The following is a 25,004-nucleotide window of genomic DNA, read 5'->3' on the forward strand; positions in this document are numbered from 1 at the left end:
GAAGAAGTTTCTTCGAAAAATTCATACAGTATAAAACACAGCGGCTCGTCTTTCAAATCCTCGTTATATTCCTCGATTATTTCGAATTTATTTATTTAGTATTTAGAATTATATAATATGAAATTATAATACGAAATGCTCCAAAATAAGAATTAAACACAAAAAATATTTTTATAGACATTCTATTAATATTATGTAATATAAATTATAGTAAACGAGTCTTACAAAATTACAAATGCCGTTATTATTGTTATCTTTGAATAAAAAAATGCACCGACTGCACAGACTGCAGATTATATTGCTATGTGCGTGTAATATACACGATGCTCGTAACGCGAGTTGAAGAAACGAGTCGCACGAATAGATAGATAGATAGGATAGATTGTCTCGATGTATAATATTGTTTACGATGCGGAAATCGGCGCTGACATAATTGCGAATTAACGGTTTAAAGTGCATCGCGGATGTATAGGCGTGCGGCCAAGCAAAAATAAAGAGTGTAAGGTGAACGGAATCATGCTCGATCGTCGATGACGATGATGATGGCGATGATGATGATGATGAGCGTGTGTATGCGTGGACACATGTATGCGAGCGAGAATTAATCGACGACCCGTTAGAGAAAATGTCAAAGTGTTATTACATACGCGCGTATATAACGATGTTTCTCCGTAAGGTGATGCTGACCGCGCAAGTATTCGAACAAATCACCATCAATGTATCGAATCTATTAATTTCGCTCGTCTTGAATCTTGAATGCATCTTCGTACATCAAATAAGAATGACGTTTGAATGCATATCATGGATGCATCCTCGTACTATACCGTTAATGAATCTCGACTAGACCTATTCACGTTCTAATCGCTCATCGTAAACATTTAAAACGCAACAAACACATTGTGCTTCCCAATATCTGTTGCACTCTAAATATTTATATATATGTAATGAGACGTTAATTTATAATATTATTAATGGATTAATCGCCAACGATATACATTAAATATTAATCATGTATTAATTATTCATTCTCTGTGAGAATAAATATTGTAAATCCGTGTTATTCTCCATAATAAAAAAAAAAAAAAACATGCAAGTGTAATTCACACAATATCGACATCAGAGCAATTCCGAGAATTCGCTCTTAAAAATTCCGAGGAGATTTTTCATTCCTTTGCAAACATCTTTCTTTCTCTGCCTACCTTCGCCGCCAATGTTTCCAGAGGAGGAACTTGGAGACATTCTTTTTCGTTACCGGATTCACTGTATAAGTACCGCTCTCAATTTTTAGAGGCATCCTTAGCCGCGAACGCGTCACTTCGGATTGCGCTCGATGCGCATCGATGGCGTGCAAGCGGATATATCGATCGTAAGATGATCTGCGAATGTCAAAGAAGATGATATCGCACGCGTATTACTCTCCTGCTTGTATTTCGAAACGACGATAAGCGTCGTTAAAAATGCGATTCCAAGCGTTATTGTGCGTTCTGTATGCGTGCTATATTATTCATATATAATCTTTTCTCTCTAAATTAATGAGAATTAAGGAATTTTTATTTTTTTATTAAATTATTATTAATATTTTGTATTTTTACGTGTTTATAAATACATCACAGTTCATCTTATTGTTAATTAATCGCACATAAATAAAGAGGATATATTCGTAATGTAATTTCACCGATCGCTATCGATTTATTTATTCTGTTTGTGATCACGCGACGATTGTGATTTTTCTCTTTTTCGCGTTGCTCTTTGTCACCGTGGTACTCGCGAGCACGTTTCTAGGATGACTAGTTACCGAAGACTGGCATCTTCCCAATCTCGTCTCTCTGTACCGTGATTCTCTCTCTCTCTCTCTCTCTCTCTCTCTCTCTCTCTCTCTTTCTCTTTCTGTTTCACCCAGTCTCTTCCAATCTCCCGTCTTTTCAACTGGTCTCTTTATCTTTCCCCGAGTCGGAAGTATTTTTGGAACACTCAAAAAACCACGATGGCACACGATGCCGCTTTCTCCCCGCATGTTGTCTTTTCTTCTTCTTCTGCTTCTGTCTTACTCCCTTTGCGCGGGCATTAACGCGTGAACGAATGGAAGGGCGCATGAATCTAAAGAGGACCGCGAGCGGAAAGTCGGCGATCTACACGTGCCCGGCACGCGCGCGCGCCACCGAAAGAAGCGCGTTGCAAAGCGCGATTACACATAAATCCCGAGCAATTTTTGCAAACCGTCATTCACTCACTTACGACGAAAATATAAAAAAATTTGACGCGTTTCTATTATAAATTATAGGTATAAACCACTTTCCGAATCTTACATAGCTATTCGATATTAAGCCGGAAATTATCAAAGATAAGAATTGTTTCTTTTCTTCCCTTCTCTCTTCACTAAAATTATATGATAAGATAAAAATGAATAGCGCAAATTAATTTTCTTATGCAATTTTCTAGAAATGATCGAATAACGCTTCCCCAGAAGAAGAAAAGCTTGCCTTCGATTTCACGTGCTGGTGAGCAGATAAGTATCGTGTGTAAATCGTTGTTGAGAGTTAATAACCCCTTTTGGTTTCTGTCATTTGATCTTTTATGAACCGTTAATCCGTAAGCGCTTTTATGACCTGCGTAATAGTTTCTCTTTCTTCATAGGGTGGCTTTCTCCAATGTCGGCTTTCAAACGACCTCAATCCGCGGCTGTTGCAAAGTACGCATTACTATATATAATAAGCTATTAAGCTTTGTATATTTCAATAATTTGACATAATTCACCTGCCTTTAAAATGAAAACATTTCTCGACAGACGCGGAGATTTTCCGCGAAAAGCTTTCGAGGAATGCGTAAATTTAATCCGTAATAAAAATTGAAATTTATGACAAATCCTAAATTTTTTAATTCAAACAAAGACTCTCATCTCGAGAGAGATGTAGGGGAAAAAATCAAAATTTATTATCAATTCTTATAGAAATTTAATCAACATAGTAAAAGTCGTTCTTATAAACTATTAAAGCTAATTTATATCGCACAACGAAAAGGTTAAATAAATTTAAGATAAAACAGAAGCAAAGCGGAGAAAAGATATGTTTTGTTCCTCCCCGGAAGATTTCCGAATGTTAGACATAATCCGTGCAAACGTTTCCCCGTCATTATTCTATTTCAGTGCTCTCGGAGAGATTTAGGGGGTCGGTAATTGAAACCGACAGCATTCAGAACTCGTCGTCGACGAGGAAGGGTTCGGTGGGTCGTGTCGCCATGGGGTTCCCGGTTCGTTTACACCGATAACATCGAGTGCATCTCAGGATGTCAGCGGCTCTAGTGCTAACAATCTAAGTAGTCTCATTCGTGGGAGCACTACAATTTCCATGAATCCTCTGTATACTCATTGTCGCAACCACAGAGAAATGCTTGATAACAAAGCTTGTACCGAGAAGAGAAAGAGAGACAACGTGCATTGAATTCTGCCTCCACTTGCCCAAGATTTATGCTACGCGGAGCATCAACCTGAAATGCAGGTTTCAACCAAATTACAAAGTTCTGCGCTATCAAACAAAGATTCCGAGCCGCCAAATGATCTTCGGTCACGAAAAGCACGGACTATCGAACTAAAACAAAAAATTTTGCAACTGTGAAGAGTCGCGAGCGATGATTTATGATTGATTAAAATTCAGTCACGAATCAGATGATTCATGAAAATTTCAGATTCCGCGCCGATTAATTTCTAGCAACGTCATTAAATCGGATATTTTATCGCATAAGCCTAATAAAATGCCTGATCTAATAGATGTAATGGAATTATAATGTTTCCAAAAATTTATTTGCATAAGGTATACCGCGGGATTTATCATAATTCCGCGAAGTATTGTAAAATTCGCAAAAAATACATCAAGGACACAAATAAATTTTAATCAAACGCATGACTAGCGTGAAACAGAAGCTGCCGTCTGGGAATGCAGAAAGCACAGCTATGAATTCAAATGCAATGTGGTGCTAATGCTTCGCTGAAAGAGTTGTCACGTGCGAATCCGATGAAAAATTACAAGCATGGAAAGAATATCTCTAAAATATCCTAAGTATATTTAAATATCTAAAATTGAGAATTATATATGTTTTATTTATAAATATACACCAAAAAAATTTTTTACGAAAAAGAAATTTTTTTCGTAGAAATCGTTTGTGTTATCGAAGAAAATATTTTTAAAAATTCTCACTTAAAAGCCTGACTGATGTATCTTCAAAAAATTGCTAACAAGTTTATGATAACAATACAATGTACCTGATGCTTTATCTCGAGACAAGTCACCAGCTCAAGTTCGATATGTTATCTGCGATTTTATACTCAATAAAACCAATGACAGTGTGAAGAGTAAGATACGACTGTGCCATTTACACGACTGAACGAACGGACATTAATCCCGAAGGAACAAGAACGAGTATTATTCTTCTAGATATCAAATAATACAAAGAAATATGTGTTATCACACCTATCACATGTTCCAAAAGAAAACTACATAATATCTTGCATACCGATCTGTTTGTTCCTCAAATCACCTGTCACAAAGACACAAGAATCATACCCCTTGTTTCGCATATTTATATTTAGCATATTTAGATCATTAACAGTCAAAGCGTCATCGACGAACAATGTAAATATCATCCGCACAGACGGTAATTAATCAATGACTTCTAGATGCGCCGCGATTAAAAACAGCATGCAGTATTTTTGTATTTGTCACACGGTGACTTGGATGTAAAATGGCTATGATTTCTTGTCCATTGACATGAAATTTCACGCACTTAGAAGAGGAAAATATTTATCTCCGAATGTGGGTTGGGCTGGCTTCACGGCAAGTGGAAGAAAATAAAAATTAATATTATTCGCTTAATTCATAATAATCACGAGCTAGGTAAAATTGAATTCCGAGAAAATACACGATAATTTAAAATACTGTTACTACTTTAAAGATTTTTAAAACTTTAAAGTTAAAACTCTCGTAAATTCTGCACAGCAGGTGAATGTTTATGCATATTTATAATATATCGGATGAAATGCGCATGTGGGAATCTTATCTGGATGTCACGGTTCAGAACTTGCGAGGTATATTAAGTTACGAAATGAACGGTAAATCGTGGGGAGACTAGCCTAAAATAGAGAGTTACTGTCGCAGCTACAAGACGGTTCAAATACCGGTATTAAAATCTTTTTCCGGTTTGTCCAAGATGCAACGGAGAAAATATATGCGTCCATAAATGAATTATTGTGCACAAAATTTATCCACATGAGAGATGATAAGATCTTAAAATCAATTTTAACGTATATTTTTATTTCTTGGCTATACATATGTATATGTTAATCGTAAAATTTCGAAAGTCGCGTTTCTCTTCACTCTGTCTATTTCGTGTACAGTGTTGTACTTCTCTGCGAAATCTCTGCAGTTTTCCCGCTACAGAGGAATACCTCCTCGCTTTCTGAAAATTGTCGAGAGAGCGTCGCTGGTATTCAGAGGTAAGTGACACCGGGTGAACTCTACCGTCTATATATAAACGAAAATAAACCAAAGTGACATTTGAACTATACTCTCACTGTCGTCCCTCTTCTTGTGCGACAAACTAAAAGAGAGATGTAGAAGAGGAAGGACGACGAGGGGGAGCGGGCGTCGCGACGATCGTCTGAGAAAAATTGTGCCAGCTAAATCAAGAGACTTGTCCTCCCTTAGTAGGCTTTTCCATCTTCATCTCGAATTATTCCTTTTTACAATTAACTGCTAATTTTCGCTCGTACATCGCTGTATATTTTAAAGTTCTAAGAGTCAGAGAAGAATTGCACGCGCACCTTCTTGATATTGAGAAAAAAAAATGTCCATTCATTCACTAATATGACAGAAATTATAATTCTAAGGTTGTAATGTCAATGCAACGCTGCATCCTTAATATAAACATCGCGCAAGTAACTACGCAGAGTTTTTCCGGCTAAAGTGCTTTTGTAGGAGAATAATGTATGATACATCGAATGATGTAGAAAAGACAAACGACAGTCTTTAATAATAAATTTATTAAATCAGTTGATTCAAAATTTTACTTTTTATAATATAACAACTATATCAACAATTTTTAAATAACATTTTTATAAGACAATTTTATAAAATTTTTCACCAATGTTTATAATTATCGTTGAATGTTTTGATATCTCCAAAAAAAAATTGCAAAAAAATTTTTCCAAAAGTAATTAATTATTCTACTCACTCATAAAAACATCCTTGCAATACTATATCGATACTGTCGCAGGAAGTAAGAGGTATGCATGTCGTAATGAAAGACTACATATCGGGTAATGAAAGAAAAAGCTTCGATCGAATCTATTGAAGACCGCAATCACTTAGAGGAACCCCGCCTTGTCTGAGAAGCTATTATAGTCAAAATTTGACGTACGATGATGCGTCATAAGTCACGCCTATACGATATCGTGTATCTCGTTTCAACGCACTATACATGTCATTAATCTCCCACCTGGTTTTAATTAAAAAAGGACCGTTCTTGTAGATTCATTAATGATTAGTTAAGCATCTAAACGGTTCTGTCTTGCAATCATCGAAAGAATACGTATCTTGACACTATTTCATGTTTTATGTATGTGATATTTTACGATATTACGATTCTCAGCTCTGAGAGAATCAAGACTTTTTTTAAGTCCTCAACCATACTTGATAAATTGAGCGTGGGTTGCCGGGCTCGTACTAACAAGACAATAAAGAATAATTTCGACTTCTGTATTTTAAACGAAAGCCATCGCGTTGATTGTGCCAACTATTTAAGCAAAGGTCATCGTATCTTTCCGATTCTGACGTCTTTTCAATCTGCACCTTCAAACGGTGTCAAGGTTGTACTTTTTTTAGGAGCCAGCAAATTTAATTTTCAAAGAATGTCTTTAATTATCATATAAAAATAACGTACGGATGGAGAATTTAAAAAAAAAAATCAAGCGCGTTTCACTTTTATTCATATGACGTATGAATAAAAATGAGCCCCGATTGAATGTGCAAAGCATGACGCTGACGGAAAACATTCTAACGTTGTTGACTCACAATGAGCCTCAGTAATTATTCGCCATGTCGAAAGCTTGGCGAAGAGCGGAGCGGCGGGTGCTTGTCGTGCAAACGTCTCGCCGAGAATGGGACGAATAATCGCGGCGAAACGCCCGCACTTTATTCGATGCATTTATGGAACACGAGCGAGAAACGATGACGGATAAAAGGTGGCGTGAATTCATCGGGCTATTTCTTTAACCGTGATTCCTGCGAAAACTATATCTCGTAGCAGCAGCAGCAGTAGCGCACGATGACGCGCGCAACGAAATGTCACGATCACGTGCACGGCGCAAATCAATAAATGCAATGTTATGCTCTACATCTTCGTTCAAAGTAGCGCGTGAAGTTTTATGTATGACGAATGTATGATGTAGGAATAGATGAGTGCGTAAAATTTTGCGTGCAACTATGTCGATTTATAAATGCTGTGCCAGATTGATTGTGCAGTTGTATAAATATATTAGTGTTACTATATCGAAACGTGAAAACATCAATGACTCAACGATATGAGCGTGTAAATAAGAATGTGAGTCGTGTAGAACAACACATGTTATAACATAGAATTATTAAACGTAATTCCCTCTCCATGTATTACATGCTAACAAACTTCTATATATTTCAAATTAGTATTCTCTAATACTATAAGAAAAAAATAAATTGGTATATTTAACATCACTATTAATAAGACAATGTATATCCATAATAATTTATAGCATGTGCGTGACGTTTCAACACGATACGCAAGCACGCAGTTTGCGTCCAATATTTCCGTGTAATTTATATTCGCGATCTTCGTTTCAAGACGAGCGATCGCGACGAAAAGGAATCGTTGGACGTTTGTTTCCGTTTCGAGCGATAGACATTCAAGAAGGAAGGAAAATTATCAGGGAGTGTCTCAACGCAAGAATAAAACTTGGTCTATCTTTTCGTTGAGAGCGGAGAGGGGAACCGGATTTCCGAAAAAGGGAAAGCGCGGGATGCAGGTTGCCTGTGCGCGTTTCGTCGCACGCACGCACGCACGCACGCCAACGCGAATGCGATAAATTATGCGAGAGGAGGCGGATCACAATATAGGGTAGGGGCTACCATAAAAGAACCTGTTACGTTCCAGATATTAGCCCGACGAGCACGTACAAAATCGGATGCATTACAAGTGGCAAAAGAGGGGAGAAGAGGAAGCGGGAGACAAGCCATCCTTGCTCCCACCCTGACATGTCGTGACGTAGACGCGATCGCGATGAATGCTGGTAGAAAATAAACGCAAACAGGGTCATCGGGGTAATCCTCGATGCGGTTAATGGCACCGTCACACAATAAATAAGTACAGGTTTTATGAACATACTGATGTGGCTGCTTTTAAGAGCGCATTAAATCTTGTATTAGAGCGATTAGTTACACATAATAAAAACACTATAAATGTAATACGCCGTAATTCTCCAAGAATTTTTATTCTCAAAGTATGTTATACTGTTACCACACTTTTAAAAAATATTTATAAAAATAAATCTTCTTCAGTTATTTCACTATATTTTTTTATTAATTTTTCCGTTCTATATAAATATAATTTAAAAAAAATTTCTCTGTGCCCGCGAAATTTTGTTCCATGTTCTTATTTCTCTCATTTCTCCAGAGTAAAAACCGAGTATCATCAGCGGTTCTTTATTCCTGTTTATCGATCGACAGGAGAGAAAACCGGTACGTGTACTGTACGGGGTTTCGTGTAAAACGGGCAATACGCGTAACAAAGAATGGCTCCGTACCGTAATTTCGCACCAGCCGACGCGTACCTATTGTAATTACGAACCGGGTAAAAACGGCATTCCGTGCATGAAACGCGAATAAGGCGCCACAAACTGTAACGATCGTGCATCACGGGACACAATGCAGACAACAATACCCGACGACGAAGGCGTGACACAGTCAATTTTAGCGCACATCAAGGGGTAAAAATAAAGCCAGTGCTCACGAACGATGTCTCGAATGCGCTTAAATTGTTCTTCAATGAGACTGCGCGAATTATCCGCACGTATTATTGTTTTGGCATCAAAATTCGTAGCAAGCATTAATACATGTAACATCGTAACGTCATTTGTACTCGTGACTAATTGTGAGTCACGTCAAGTGCTCAGAATCACGAACTAATATATTTCTTTAGCTATGGCGTGACAATACTAATCCACCTTGAACCTGCAATCTCGAATTCTATTTACGTTGATAAAAAATGATCATTAATCCGGATCATAAAAGTGACTATGATCGACGATTTGATTCGTAAACGTCATTGCTTTAGATTTTTGTAGATTGAAAAAAAGCGCGATTTAAAAACAGATTCGCATGACAAGAAAGTGACAAAAATTACCGACGAAAATTTCAATTACAACTGTCACAGCTGATCCGAAACGGCCGTCAAACCCACGATACGAAACCGCGATATTGTGCAAGTTGTGTGGTTTCCTGCTCCGCTTTAATCTTCTTACACGATATAGCGCGGTATATTACAGCGGCTGAGAAATTATGCGGCAATCACCTCGTTGCAGTTGCAACGTAGCAAATGTGTCATATGTGTCATACCGAGTGCACTGCATTTTATCGTGGTTACGCTCGCGATGCATCATATAAAAGTCACTATTGCTGTGCGACGGATTGGAGAATTAAAGCAAAATTTCGCAATTTATATAGATTCGTATCAAAACTGTCTCCATAAATTTCGAAATTATAAGAATGCCAAATATATCATAGAAATAAAATTGTAATAGTTTAAGAAAGTTTTAAATAAAATTTAAATAAAAATCATAGAAATTGCATAAAGAATATAATAATAAATTAAATTATATATTAAACTATGCAAGAAGAAATAATAAACATAAATAAATAAACGAATAATTTTCATATATCAAGTTCTCGATACACGTACATACGCCCTATATCTGTCGTTCGCGATGATCACCGATCACTTTATTCTCTCCTAATCATCGCCAATTAATATCGATTGAAGAACATCGTTATACCTCGATGTACCATATCGGGCGGCAAAGTCGAGAATAATTTTTCTAATGAAACAATGAGAATCGCGCGCGTATGAGATTCTATCACTCGAAATCTCTTGACAACGCGCACATACTGCATTCAAAAGCACGTCGCTCTCTACTGATGCACGAACGATGCCATAAACGAATCGAACGGCTGCAACGAGCCGTTACGTCGCACTCCTCGAAGAAGAGAGAAGGAAATGCACCCGACACATTTTTGGTACGTAGCGTATCGCGACGATTATATCGATGACTATCTATATAATACGCATTAACATGTCTGAGTAATGTAAAATATAGTTATGTATGAAAACTGATCATATGTCACCAATAGAAAAATCAACAAACAACGTAACAAGTATATTAATAAAATAAATTAATAAAAAATATTGTAACTGTGTGAATTTTTCTCGTTCATTTATCAGTTTTTTTTTTTTTAATAATATGCCTGTCTAAAAAAGTATTGTGTTTATAATCCACCAATTTTTTTTATTTAATATTTTATTAATATTTTATTTAATTATTAATTATTTATTTAATATTTTATTTAATACTATATCGCGCGCGCGTTCATAAAGAAGAGTTCATAAAGAAAAAATATTTATGGAATAAAAAGGGATTATTGTGACAATTTTTCTAAAATATTATGGTTTTACAGTGACAGTATTTTTTATATTTGTCAAAAAATTGTAATTTACCATTACAATTAAATTTTTCTGCAAAGTTTACTGAAATTTGAAAGATATTTATGACGTGTTACCGCATAACATATGCGAGCCTCTCGCGGACACTACCGTTAGCACTTTATTAAAAGTCGTACATCATTGATCAAACTCTCTCGCGCCTGTCTATCTGTAATCTCACGATCTGCCAGACGGCATCAGCGAGGTATATAATGTGTCGCATAAAATCAAACAATATTATTCAATTAGTTCAAATTTTTCCATATCTCGATAGAAATTTAAACGATGCATTGTCACACACTTTTAAAATAATATTGGCATAGTATTGTTCGCTTTCTTTACAAACTAAATAATTTTTAATTTCTAAGAATGACATTTCCACCAATCGAGTCGAAAATTAATTCGCGGCCATATCCGAATAGAGACTCTACGAACCGCTAAGCTCGCGGAAAGAACGAATAAATGGGTTATGCGTGCTCGTGTCTCGACATATCATTCTTTTTTCACGCACAAGAGACGCATAACGGTTCGCGCATATATTCGAGTCCACGCGTGCACGACTACATTAATCGACATACATCAAACAACAACAACGTGCTTTAATGGCACGACTGACAGTTTAGTGACTGAAGTGGCGCAATCATTAAACTCGACACTCCGACATCACCGGAGATATTTTGTCGGCGGAGAAGCAGACAAGAAAGGATAATGACCCATCTCATCGCGGTAAGTGCATCGATTAGAGCGCACACGATCCTATCTTATCGAGATTATATTTTCTCTTTTTTTTTTTTTTTTGAGCATCGATCACTTTAAGTACCTTATGTCTCTGATTTTAAAGCACGCTCGGAGAAGAAATCTACGAGTTGTTAAAAAAAAATATTATTTTCGAAGCGGAAAATTAAAAAGTACACGAATATGTCGCAACTAAATTATATTATTATCTTAATGGAAATGTATCCGTCAAAAAAAAAAACAATACGTAATTCTCGCTTTAGGATGACTGTGCGAGAAATAAGTGTGAGCTATGACATTAGAAACAGACTATAAGAAAGATAGCACCGACGACATATCATGACATCGGTACACGGGCATTTACTAATCGATAGTAGCTATACAATTTGCGCCTCAAGGAAAACGCTCGACTAGTGCGTGTAATTTAATGTTAAACTATGCGTAATTCGATCGACTATGGACGACAACGCGAGACTCCACGGCTGGTTCGCCTCCGCGAAATGCTGATACGGTACGAGTAAGTTTTAAAATTCGATGACCCGTTCTCGCCATAATCGCGAGGAAAGTACAAGGCTCAAGGACGATGATAATGTATACGAGTCGAGATTTTAAGAAACTTTATTATGACTCCGTTTCTGGAAGAGAAACGAACGTTTAAACCCCTCGTTCGAACGACGAGTCATCGATCGATGAGTCGCGTGTTCGGCAATAATACTTAAAATATTAAAACGCATTTTATAAATAATATGAGACGAACGAATTTGCTCCGATAAAATGACATTGATTTATAATAGTACATTACTAAAGAAAAAGGGGAATTAACTTATAATCCGGAGCAGAATATTTATAATTCCTGCACATATAAAAGAGATATAACTTTATATTACCACTTCAATTAATTCATCAGTCGTATTAAATGCCGTTACAAGCACGTTGAAATACAAGAATACACCTGCACACATCATCAGGTGTAAATGGCGAACACTACGCACATACACATTTTCTAAATCGGAGCAGGACAATTCAAAAACTTCTCGTCTGTCTTCAGAACGCGTTCCAAGTACCGATGAGATCATACAACTCCGAAATTTATGGAGGAAGAATTGATTTTAATACCTAAGAAAAATCCTCGCAAGATAACCTCCTAGAAAGCCGGTGCGAACGTGATCGATGGGACGATCTTGACTGCGAACTACTCGTAATGCAAAGGACACTGGCGGCACTGGCGTGATCCTTTCGTGTGTCCTGGAACGCGCGTGTTTACCTGCCCGGAAAGACCCCACCCTCGACTCTAACTCTCGCGAGCGCACAGGCAAGCGTATCTCGGAGGAAGAAGGAAATTTCGCCGAGATCGCGAGGAGGAAGGAAATTAACGTAGGAAGAAGGAAGGCGAGGTTTGCGCTTGTCACGTAGCGCGTGCACAAGAGGGTTATAATATTTACTCACGGTATATGTGCGTCCTACTTATGTCAGACTCCAGGATGGTCGGCGAACGATGTTTCCTAATCGAAACCGATGCCGTACGTGCACGTCCCGAGACGCATTCACTTCACTTCGCACGTTTCCAGTGTGTTCCGGGATGCGTCCTGCGAATCCCTTCCGTCCACGCGACCGCAACGGCACCCGTCAAACGCGACACGCACCCGCCATGTTGCTACGGGCGACACTAGCGCCGCCCGCTAGCGCCGCCCGCTAGCGCGACAGTCAAGTTACAGAGCGCGCGAATTTTTGAAAGTGCTACATTTTCCTTTTATTATCGCGTTCGAAAATTAATTCAGAGAGATCATCGGAAGAACCATAATAAGAAAATAATAATTATTTGATAAATAAAATCTCCATCGACAATTAATCGAGAAAGCGTTTTTAATTAAAATTAAATGAGAAGCGTAAAAGATGAAACCTGGAAATTTTCGCGAGGCACTAAAAATATATATTACATTCCTTCCCCTTTTCCAACCTTCGATCGGGCGGATGTTTTTCGCGAGAATAATACGCCGAGTCGTCGGATCATCGTCACTGCGTGATATCAAATGCACGAAACGAGCTATAGCCAATTCTTTAAATTTGAACATTGTCGCAATTTTTGTGGTATGTATACACGAACGCGCGTCAATCATTTATAAGCCGATATTTATTGATCGTGACGATTTACGCGATCGCGCAATCTTCGCGATTACAATACCTTCCACTTTTCACTTATTATGTTCGCAGGTACATACACACGACCACGACTGACCACGTGGGTTGCATACACCGAGTAACGCAAGCACTGCATTCATTCAGCGAGTGTATCACGTGATACTGTCATCTGTCACATTGAGAACGTGATCGAGACGAGATACGTCGGAGGTTTCGCCGAGAATCTACGCGTCGACGAAAGAGGTTAGGTTGCCGATCGTAAATAGTATCACGTGCATTCGAAAATTGTGAATCTCGTTTCGAGACTACCAGAGTGGAAAGGTAGGGAAAATGCAACATCGTTAATTGCATAAATCATACTTTAAGATTTCTTATCAAATCAATTACCGATCAAAATTGTTGCGCGATAGAAATATGACCGATTACTTTACAATAGTATGAAAAAAGTATGATATTATAAAATAAGATTAAGAGTATTTTTACGGAAATATTTTGTTTGTATATCGCCGATGCTCTGAATCTAAAAATTGTATGTGTAGCTTGTTAACAAAAGAGAGAATAGATATTCAAGTTATTTTTACATTGATTAAGCTTGACAAAGATAGGAAAATATGGTGGATCAAGGCCTATTCTCGGAACACATATATAGCACAAAGTTTCAAGAAGAATTCAAAAAGTATTGGCACTCCCAATCTGATTTTAAAAATGTCGATTTTGAGATCATATCAAAGCCTTTTAGGATCTGTAGAATATCAAATTTTTTAAAAAACGAGAGATTTATAGAGAATTTAAAATGTGAATTGGAAAATCTTGATCATAAACGTAAAGTTACTGATCTCTATCAATTTGAGAAAACTGATGATTTATTTGACGCCTCCGACTACTGTACCCAGATGTTGTACAAATCTTTCCAGAAAGATTTGGCACTATGGATGGAGCGCAATACAAATATTAAGCTAAACAAAACTATCTCAATGTCAAGTGCTCGTTACTATGAAACAGATTATTTATTGTGTCATGATGATAATATGGGTGATAGAAGAATAGCTTATATATTATATTTGTCGAAAGGTTGGACAGAAGAAGACGGAGGTGCTTTAGATCTTTTTGATACGGATGAACATGGTTCACCTATGAAAGTAGTAAAATCATTAATTCCAGAATATAACTCTCTTGTATTCTTCGAAGTTTTAGACAATTCCTATCATCAAGTAGCCGAAGTAATGACCGATGATAAATGTCGGTGGTCAATTAATGGTTGGTTTCACGGTCCTTTAAAAGAATCTTGCCAAGTTAAATCATCAAGACCTGAATCAATAAAAAATTTCATAGAACCGAGTACCACCGAAGTAGAATTAAGTTCTTGGATCTCTAAACGTTATCTATTACCCAACATAATGGACCAAGTTCACGAGAATGTCATGAAAGAATCTTACACATTTCTTGAAAACTTCTTGAAAGAATCTATATACAAGCAAATTGCGAATGATTTGATGTCACAAGATATTAGTTGGCAGATTGTTGGCCCTGCGGACATACGTCGTTATGAGATAGCCGATGAACAAACCTTACCAAAACAATTAAAAGATTTTTATAATCTATTTAAATCTATCTCCTTTTTTCAATTGCTACGAAAATATACGGGACTCGATCTTGTGCCTGACAAGAAGACGATGAGGCCTAAGATGACGATAGAATTGCAAAGATGGTCGGCGGGGTGCTATACATTATTATATGATAAATCGCTATTGAAAGATGGCTCACATGCAGTAAAAACTCCTCAACTCGACGACGTAAATATTACAGCATCGGCTGGTGCATCGACATCAAAGTCTTCGACTGAAAGAATCTTGAATACAAGTCAATTGAAAAGGAAAAGGATCGGCTCTTGTTGTCCAACTGTCACAAATATGTCTCATAAAAAGGTAACTAAATATCTCGAAACCCAATCTGATGTTAGCACGCAATCTTTGAGTCGAGATCAAGATCTCGGACATGGCGCGGATGCGAGCGAAACTTCTTCGCTTCAAGACGAGAAATTGTCTCCTAATGACACATCCAGTGACAGCGAGAATGATTCCATCAATAACGAAGAATACACGCTTGATTTGATAATACAATTTCACACGGAAAACGAGCAGGGAGTACCAAAAACAAAAGATACGATAGATTTTATAGATCCTACTCAAGAGCAAGGTACTCTAATTCAAATACCATCATTAGATAATCATCTTTGTCTAGTGTATAGATCATTGATGGTATATCGTCTTCAACAGTATCTAAATCATCTCTATGAAGGCTATTCTTATAATTTGATATGTTCATATTATGAATAATCGCGCGTAATGTAGTATTAAACTTTCCTTATAAATTGACATCGTTCTAAAAAAAAAAGAAAGACCAAAATTAATTTTTTGATTTTGTTAACGAGAATAATCTGGGATCGAGATAATAATATTTGTTTTACGAATGAATTGTAAATATAATATTCATATTTTAATAAAATTTATCGTACGAAACAAATCTCTTATTTTCTTTTTAGTAACAAATGTTAGACGTGATAGCTAGGTATGCATGAAAAAAATTGCGGATATTATTCACGAAAAAATTAAGAGATTAATTTAATAAATATACCAATAAGAAATATTAATAGTGATGTTAAATAAAATAATTAGTAAAGATATATAGTACATAAATATATATTCCAGCCAAAATATTTTTTTTTTTTTTAATTTTTGAAAGGAGAGGGAATCAACGTAGTATACAATAAGACACGTTAAAAAAATATTGGTGCAATAAGCAATTATCAGCGATTTATAGACTTGCGAAAAGTTTGCGGCGATCTTGCTAAGGTAAAGGTTAAGATTATAATGCACAAAAACATATACAATCATTTATTGGATGCGGTATATACATGGCGTAAAAGAAAATCCTTTATTTCACTTGCGAGAGTCACAGCAAACGTTTTCGGGATTCATGCAATCATAAAGTCGGATGCGAGGAATCGCGCCAAGGGATGTTTAAGAGAAAAGTTTCCCTCGAAACTTAAGATTCGCATTTCAAATATATCTATGGTATAGTCAGACTGGAAACTTTTCTTTCGCCCATCCGCAAGTTTGTGAAAAATACGATGGGACACAGCACACAATTCGTGTGTGCATAAAGAAAAAAAACATAACTCACGCGTTTCTCTTTGCGAGAGCGATTGCGATTCTTTTGTCACTCGTAAAGTCTCGCGACTCGAGCCATTCGTGAAGGAAGCAGGAGAGGATGAAAAAAAGAAAAGATCGAATGAAAAATGAAGGCTTACGCTCTGCGATGATTACACTCGGTGGTTTCAGGTTCTTGCACTTGAATTCTGGGTCGTGGCAGATTCGGTTGTCCCGCTACGCCATCCTTGACTGCGGTCTTTGACGTAACCTGAGACGTGATGATCTGTTTTAGTACGAAAACTACGACAGCGAGATCGTAATTTTGCGCAAACACGAGTGGGTGGTTTAAAGAAGCGTTAAAGGAGTTTAGTTGCTCGTCGAATTGAATGAGGAAACTTTATCTGCCCCGTGTTCCTCTCGCGTCGTCTTCTATTTTGAGAACGATCAAGTTCGCCGGAAGTTATTAATGGGCGCACCTTCGATACGGTTCCGTTCCGGGTGACTTCATCGGTCATTCTTTAAGTGATCATTAAATTCGTTCGTTTAATTGATTGTTTAACTTATCATAAAGATTAAATAATTTACAATTACAAATTTGTCATATTTCTTTTTCGAAGACACGTATATATTTTTACAAGATTTTTTTAAATTATTATCACGAAGTATATGTTATTCATTTTTTGATACATGACGTGATGCGTTTATGTCATATGTATTTATTGTTATCCCATCACTGTAATTAAATTATTGGTAAGACGCGCGAAGTGGCGCTAAGTATGTACATCCCATTGACAGATTCGTTACTCGTAATTAGACGATATTGATTAAATACGCGAGACGGAACCAAGACCTTTATTCAGATCGTCGTCCGCAGATTACTAATCACCTGGGACGTGGAGGCAATCCCAGCCATTCGTTTCCGTAGCTCGTTCAATTGCAGCTCCTGTTGAAAGCTGACATCGCTCTCCTGCGACTCCTCTCGCCTGCCGCCCTCGATCGATTCGGTCGAGTACTCGACCTGGATCCAGGGACAAATCGTCGGCGACGATTGCAGCGAGCCCTTGCTTCCGGGTCGGGAGAGGCGCGGGGAGAGTCGTCTCAATAGTGACACGAGTTTCGATCTATGACGATACTTTTATCATTCTTATCGCGGAAAATGTGATGAGAATAAAGTGAAAATAATTTTTCATAATTACATGGAATTTTTTTATCAAGCGTCTCTTTTTTTTCAAACAGCCTTTAATGCATAAAATTGAAAATTTCACGGAATATTTTGACTTATATATCTCAATATTTCTATATATTAAATCTCGCAATATCTCTCAATTATACCAAACAAAAACTTACTACTTACACTGCATAGGTTTCAGACATTGCTAATTACACGTATATGTAAGCAATTTTCCTCAGCGAGATTTCCGCCGAGTTCTACATTTTCATCGCGTGTCTTTCGAACAAACATCATTATCAACTTTTCTTTCAACAAATTAATAGCCGTAACTCGCGTTTCTCCGGTATTCTCCTCGCTGCATGTATGACTTCATTGCGATTCACCCGCTATATTCAATACTGAAGTTTCCCTTCCTCTCTCTGTCATTAAACCTGCTAGTTTCCTTTCTTGACTCTTTACCGTTATACTTTTCTACTCGTCTACCGTGCGAAACAGCGGCCATCCCGTTTCAAATGAGCTTATTATAAATTATTCCCTTTTGTTGCGTGCGCGCGAAACACGCGAGGCGCGCGAATTAGCATACCTCGTGCTCGGCGTTTGAAGATGATCGGAAGTGAGAGGCGCGCTCCTGGAGAGCTGCTCGGCGCTTCGCGTTGCATTCCTCCAATGGAGCTGATTGGAGCCGAAAGTGACAGATCTCCCTACTCTCCAGTCCAGGCTGCTACTCTGTCTGGCTTGCAGTTCTGAAAAAGAAAACTGTATATGATCCATGCGGAAATTTTAAAAGCCATAAACTTTTAGCACACATACTTTAGTTGCGACAAAGCAGATCTTATATAAATCTCATTTACATATTCGCAGGAAACCGCATATGATCAAATATTATACTCTTTATTTAATTCATATTTTCTACTGATGAAGAATAAAAAAAGCAAATTTTTTAAATAAAAAATAAAATCGACCATATGTAAGTGTTATAATTTCCGAAAAGATTGAAGAGTGTAAAAATATTAAAGAGAAACTTTTGTCTGGTAAAATTAAAAAAAAAATCAATTGCTATTGAGTACTTGTCAACTCCCCTAGTTCGCTAATGATTTTATGAGTCACAGTTAATGGATTACCTTGTTCGTTGGCGTTCTGGCCGACCCTCCAATCCAGAGAATTACTATTTCTATTCACGCTATAAATGTTATCACAGGATTTGGTGGCAAGGCATGTCGCGTGATGACGACGTCTCAGCAGTCTTGATACTGGTCCCAAGTTTCTACAAAAAAATCAGCATTTCTTAGGTCGACGTTTTACCTCGCGTATAAAAAAAAAAAAGAGAAGATTTTGCAAACGACGCCTATGCCTTATCAGTATATGACGTAAAGTAATATACCAAAGCACACGATAAAAAAAAAATCGATCAAATGTTATCTCGGTAAAACTGATTTCGCTTTATCGTGATAAGAAGATATTCCTTTAGTCTCTAGCGATATAGCGATCGAAAAAAATGTACTAACTTCTTGAAGCGTCGCGTTTGCTCGATCGGCGGCTTGTTCTCGGCAGTCGGTCCACTGGCCGCTTCCGGTTCCGGGCAATAAGTGCCTACTCGCACATGGCTGTATGTAGCGCGCAGCTGCACCCCGTCCAGCGGCCGGAAGTTGCTCCGCTCGATGGACGAGACGCGCACAATCTCGATCTTCGGCCGCGCCTCACCTCCGCTTTTCCTCTCCATGATCGACTGATGTAGCGGTGTCGTCCTCCCTCATCGACGACGAAATTCACCGACGTGTCGAGAGTTCAATTGCTCTCGACCTTATTGCTCGTTCGATCCTCCCACATCGTATCTCTCCGCCGCATCATGGAGGGAAACCGCTGCGTCAAACGTCAAAGCCTTCGACATCACCTCGTACTTGTCTTCCTTATCTCTCTTCCGATTATGCTCGCGCCTTACTACTTCGCCTCGTAAAATCTATTCTTTCCACTTGCTTTTACGACGCACCGTAATCATAGGAGACCAAAGAAAAATACTTGATACACGAAATATTCGTGTATAAAGTCGCGTGTAAAACTGGAAATTCAAAGCTTACAATTTTTCACTTATATCAACAGTAGAAAAAAGATGCGCGAAAATCATTTCGATGCACGGTACGTCACCGTAGTATGCTTTTTTCGAATCGTTGGTCGACCAAACGATCGACGAGATGATCGCGTTCGTCCTCGTGCCTTCTCGACACTATCCACGTGCGCAACGCTACGTCGCAGTTCTCGATACAAGGTTGACAGTCGCCGCTTCGATCTATTTTGCGCCAGAAGCCCAATCGCGAATAATTATCCCAATCTCGTGATTTTTTTGGTGTTCGGCGATATCACAATGGGTGGTTGTTTTTATCGAAGCGACGAGCACGTTCGATTCACTAGCACGCACGCCCCGCTCTCGTTCGCCTCAATTTGCTCTCCTTTTCTCTCTCCCTTCTCTTCTTCCTTCTTCTTCTCTCTCTCCCTGCGTCGCGAGCCAGGAGGGAGAAAAAAATGCGCGGATCACGTTCATTCATCCCACGGAGAATGATACGACGTAATTATCACGCTGCGTGATCGCGATGCACGCGAGCGAGCGTGCGCATACGCCCGTGCTACTCTAATTGAAATGTTCACGCGTGGTGCGTGTGCATGTCGCGAGATATATCTCGTCGTTTGTAGTACTTTTCAAATTAACGTTTTGGATTATGTCATTTCACTTACACAAACTCACATTGACAACCTTACCATTTACAAACGTTCTCTCGATTATGTTTTCTTTTTTCGATAAAAAAAGAGTTCTGAAAAGTTTTCTGAAGAGTTCTGAAAAGACAAGTCTATTCTTACTTCCGGCAAATAGTGGTCGATGTTTTCCGGATTGACACGAATATAACACCGATACATTATTTCCACTTGTGTCACTTCCTTGTACAAAAAGATAAGGGAACAAAATTAATTGAAAACTCAAAATTCAACATTAAAACTCGAAATTCAACATAATCACACGTAAACTCTAATAAATACTCGTAAATTATTTTAAACTGCATCAACCTTGGATTTTAAAACTGCGTACATTCCTCATTATTAAATAAGATATTACTTTAAAAATATAAATATTGTGCGCACTCTACATAAATTTTAAAATTTTGCATAGAGATCAATATTTCAATGTACCTCTTTATATATAGAAATATCGACGTATTTAAGAAAAAAAAGTAATTATTATGCTTAACTAAACATTTTTACGAGTTTTTTTCGCGGCGTAAAAACTCTGCTTTAATTATATACGCAAATACATCACGACTTGGCACATATAAACGCGTATGATTGCGACGCGCTTAATTACAATATTTCTGCGCGCGCGTATATTGTTTCGCGATTGGAAAATCGAGCTCAGATATCGGACGTCCTCCACGACTACTGTTCAAAACGATACACGCTACACAGTGAATGCGACTATTCACTATTCACATGACACGCGGTCCATCACGTCTCTTTTCTCCCTGTTTTATGTCTCTATCTGGAACGCGGCTTCCCCCTCTTTGCCTTTATAAAATATAACGATGTTCGTCCGTCCGACCCAAATCGTGATGCGCCACCTCGAATAATGCAAATCAATCAACCCCAATCGAATTAATTTCGAACAATGACGATGTCCCCTCGGTTTTTCTAACATAATGATAACGTGATGTCGAGCGAAACACTTCGGCGATTTTACATATCTTTAATCTTTAAAAACATGATTCTGATTTTATAATTAAAAAAAATTAATATATTAATTTTATATTATTAGATTCTTATCCCCTCTCTTATTTTTATTGTAGCGCTACTTTGATAACGCATCGATAATCTTGTTCGACGAGGCATTTAACCATTGACTTTTTTAAATATTTATATTTGGATGGTATTTTTTTGAAAAACAATCATTTGATATTATAAGCATATTGCAACATTGAAATATTCAGTATAATTGAGATAATTATTTGAAAATATCTTTCCCTTCAGAATCCCGATTTCTTTCGGAAGACGCGTCGGAGTGTCTCTTTTAGCCCGTGTCCCAATTCCCTTCTTCTCTCGTTCCGCAGAAATTCCATGGTACACTCGGATTCGAAAAGGTCAGACGAGTATGCTCTAAAATCGCGTGTTAAAGGGCTAAATTTATCCGCGAGGACGACACACGGGCGCGGGCGCGCGGCGAAGTCCAGTTTCCCTCCATCTTTCGACGTCAACGATTCAACCGCCATGGAATTTCTTCAGAAACCAAACGGGAAAAGACCGACACCGACACATCAGAATTGGATTGTGAATTTAATTGCGCCGTGAACATAATATCGCGAGCGGAATTACATTGGTGAGATGATGTGGAATGCATTTCCGCGTCTTCCTTTCCGCGCACGGATGCAAATTGCATCATCGCAAGGTCAATATTCAAATACGAGTATACTAGTTCGCCTCGAGAATAATATCGAGGAATTCAAGCTCTTTCGATTCACGCGTTGCATACACATGGGTCTCACAATCTGCATAAATGCGTTTAGATTTTTAGATGATAAATATGTTTCTTTCAATTAAATCCCCTTACGTTGGCATCGTTTATCTCTATAATTGCGTCTCATTCGCAAGAGAGATACTTCTCAGGTTGTTTAAACGCACTTCTTTGGAGAAGAACTCTTCTGGCTCGGCTGTTTCTAATTGAAAATGACTTATCTCGCGACGAAATATAAAACTTTGTTTTATTTTTTACTTTGAATCAATGCTTCTTTTAATTGCATCATCGCTGAAAACGGTTCAAATAAAACGACAAGAAAAGAAGGGAATTTTTTCCTCGCGGCGATCATTTAATCGCAATGTTAAATTAGCCGGTTGTAATCGACGACGAATGCTTGAAGAGTCGTTTGCAGAATGAAGCTACTATTGAGCGAACGATTGTAGGCGAGCCGTTAATGCGATGAGTTTAAATCGATGCTTTTCGACGCGTCATTTTTTTATGTCTCTCTCCGTTTATAGGTGTCAGATGAGAGATCGAGAAGACCTAAAACTCTTCAAACAAAGTTTTCAGTATGAGGCAAAGACAGGTGAGAATACAAAATAAATTTACGAAATCACGAGGATATAGGGGAGGGGACTTGGATTATTATATCTCAATCAGATACATAATAATCTAGGTCTCGCACACATATATTTTCATAATTTCCGATTAATTCTACTCATATGCGTTACATTTCTCTACAAAATCTAAAAACGTCGCTCGTTCATTTCATAATAAAATTAGAACACGGATGGCCAAGCTATTGAAAAAACGCTGACGCGAGAATTTTTTTACTCGCGAGAGGTGTAATAAATTATAGCACGATAGGCTTCTACGAAGTCTCGTTGCGGACTGCAAGTCTTTTAAAACGGTTTGCGAAGCAGTACAGCGTGAAGAAACGAGTTTGTTGTTGCGCGCTGCTTGCGTTTGCCGTTTTGACACTACCGGCTTCAGGAATGGCAGCAGCTTCGTCGCTGTCATTTATGACTAAGGGATTCAGATGCGCTAAATTAATGAGTCGCGCAAAGGAAGGAGACTATTGTGCCTAGGCTGTATCGCGAAGTTGCATCGCGATACGACCGTGGGCGTGAGTATTTCGAAAGGCGCGGTCTGATCATGTACGAGTGAAGACTACTATTGCGCGACTAAACAGTGAGCCGCGAACTGACATTTACACGCGAATACCACGTTGTTTTTATCAGCCTTATCGTGAAGGATGTCCAGAATGTCTTTCAGCGATGTCTTCTCGTGTACAATTCGAGCCATTGAATCATAACGAAACGAAAAAACCCGTTACTTTGAGGTATATTTTTAGAGCTACATAACTGTATTAACTCTATCTAGAAATCATTTTTTTATTATTCGAAACGCGGAAAATTAGAAAGAGAGAAAGAAAAAGACAAAAATCAGTTAGCCAATGTTCGAAATAAATAAGACAACATGCGGTCATACAATATTCATTAACATCGACGAAATTAATTGTAAGATATATATGTACATATAAACAAGAAACGCTCGATTTTTCAAGGACTCTAAATATATATTTATATATAAATATATTTTTTATATATAAATATATATATATTTACATATAAATGCGGAGAGAACACTGTGCGTAAGATAGGAGAAAAAGTAGCCACGAGAAATTAACGTCGAAAAAATGAGATGTCGGACAAACAAGCCGGTGAATTTTTAAGGGTCTCGAATATAAATATGTCAACTACACACTTATGCCGTAGGCGTCGGTCGCTCTACGTCCACGCTCCGCGCGTCGTCGGGATTCACTGGTGCGCCGCGTCGCTCCGCTCCAAGCCACGCGCGCGCGACGAACGGAGGAAGGGGAATGGAGCTCTCGGTCGGCTCTATTACACATCGCTGGCTTTTTGGAGCGGTGAAGAAAAATGTGTAATTAAAGCGTAGCTACCTATGTACGTGTGTGCCGTCGAGGCGATGATGAGGAGGATTGCACGCGCGCAAGCTCAAGCCGAAGATGTCCATTGTTCGTTTAGGATACTACCTATACGAAATACGCCGATGGCCCTTGTTTTCCTTTCCTTTTTTTTTTTTGCGGCTGCGACACGATGAAATGATACAAAGTGCTCAAAAGCAAGCTATGTTCTATCTATTATATTTTTCATCTAAGAATTTTAGATGAAAATTATGATAAAGATGTATAATATTGAGTCTGATAAATCTCGCGTTATTGTTTTTCGTAAAATCCACTCTTCAGAAAATTTATAATTCGCAGTAGAATTCAAGGCGGAAAATTATTTATAATTATATGTGCTGCATTTTTATTTTATCTAATATGCACTTTCTTCGAAAGTGCATAAAATATATGTATATATATATATATTACTTAAAGTAAATTTTAAAGAAAAAACTGATCACAGAATTCATAGATGCATATGGTAGCTCATTAAATCTAGGAATAGAAATTAATGGTAATTCCTTCAAGCTACGCGATAAGTATATGTTTGCTTTTATCTATCGCCTTTAG

At 37.8% G+C, this 25,004-nt stretch overlaps 2 protein-coding genes across 2 annotated transcripts in view; one reads left to right on the forward strand and one right to left on the reverse strand.

The window, feature by feature from the left end:
* Positions 1-24,247, reverse strand: part of LOC126853263 (uncharacterized) — a 32,579-nt gene extending 8,332 nt beyond the window's left edge. The window contains exons 1-6 of the mRNA XM_050598856.1: positions 24,094-24,247; positions 19,479-20,901; positions 19,095-19,237; positions 18,557-18,716; positions 17,689-17,923; positions 16,961-17,070 (exon numbers count right to left, since the gene is read on the reverse strand). Of these exons, the coding sequence (XP_050454813.1) occupies positions 16,961-17,070; positions 17,689-17,923; positions 18,557-18,716; positions 19,095-19,237; positions 19,479-19,693 (863 nt within the window). The 5' untranslated portion in view covers positions 19,694-20,901; positions 24,094-24,247. The remainder of the gene's footprint in view (positions 1-16,960; positions 17,071-17,688; positions 17,924-18,556; positions 18,717-19,094; positions 19,238-19,478; positions 20,902-24,093) is intronic.
* LOC126853272 (prolyl 3-hydroxylase OGFOD1) lies at positions 12,964-16,189 on the forward strand. Its single transcript, XM_050598871.1, has 2 exons — positions 12,964-13,599; positions 13,723-16,189. Exon 2 carries the CDS (start codon positions 14,262-14,264, stop codon positions 15,984-15,986), a length of 1,725 nt encoding a protein of 574 aa, XP_050454828.1. The 5' UTR covers positions 12,964-13,599; positions 13,723-14,261; the 3' UTR covers positions 15,987-16,189.
* Positions 24,248-25,004: the final 757 nt, after the last annotated feature.

The sequence above is a fragment of the Cataglyphis hispanica genome, chromosome 12 (assembly GCF_021464435.1).
Source record: "Cataglyphis hispanica isolate Lineage 1 chromosome 12, ULB_Chis1_1.0, whole genome shotgun sequence".
Classification (NCBI taxonomy): domain Eukaryota; kingdom Metazoa; phylum Arthropoda; class Insecta; order Hymenoptera; family Formicidae; genus Cataglyphis; species Cataglyphis hispanica.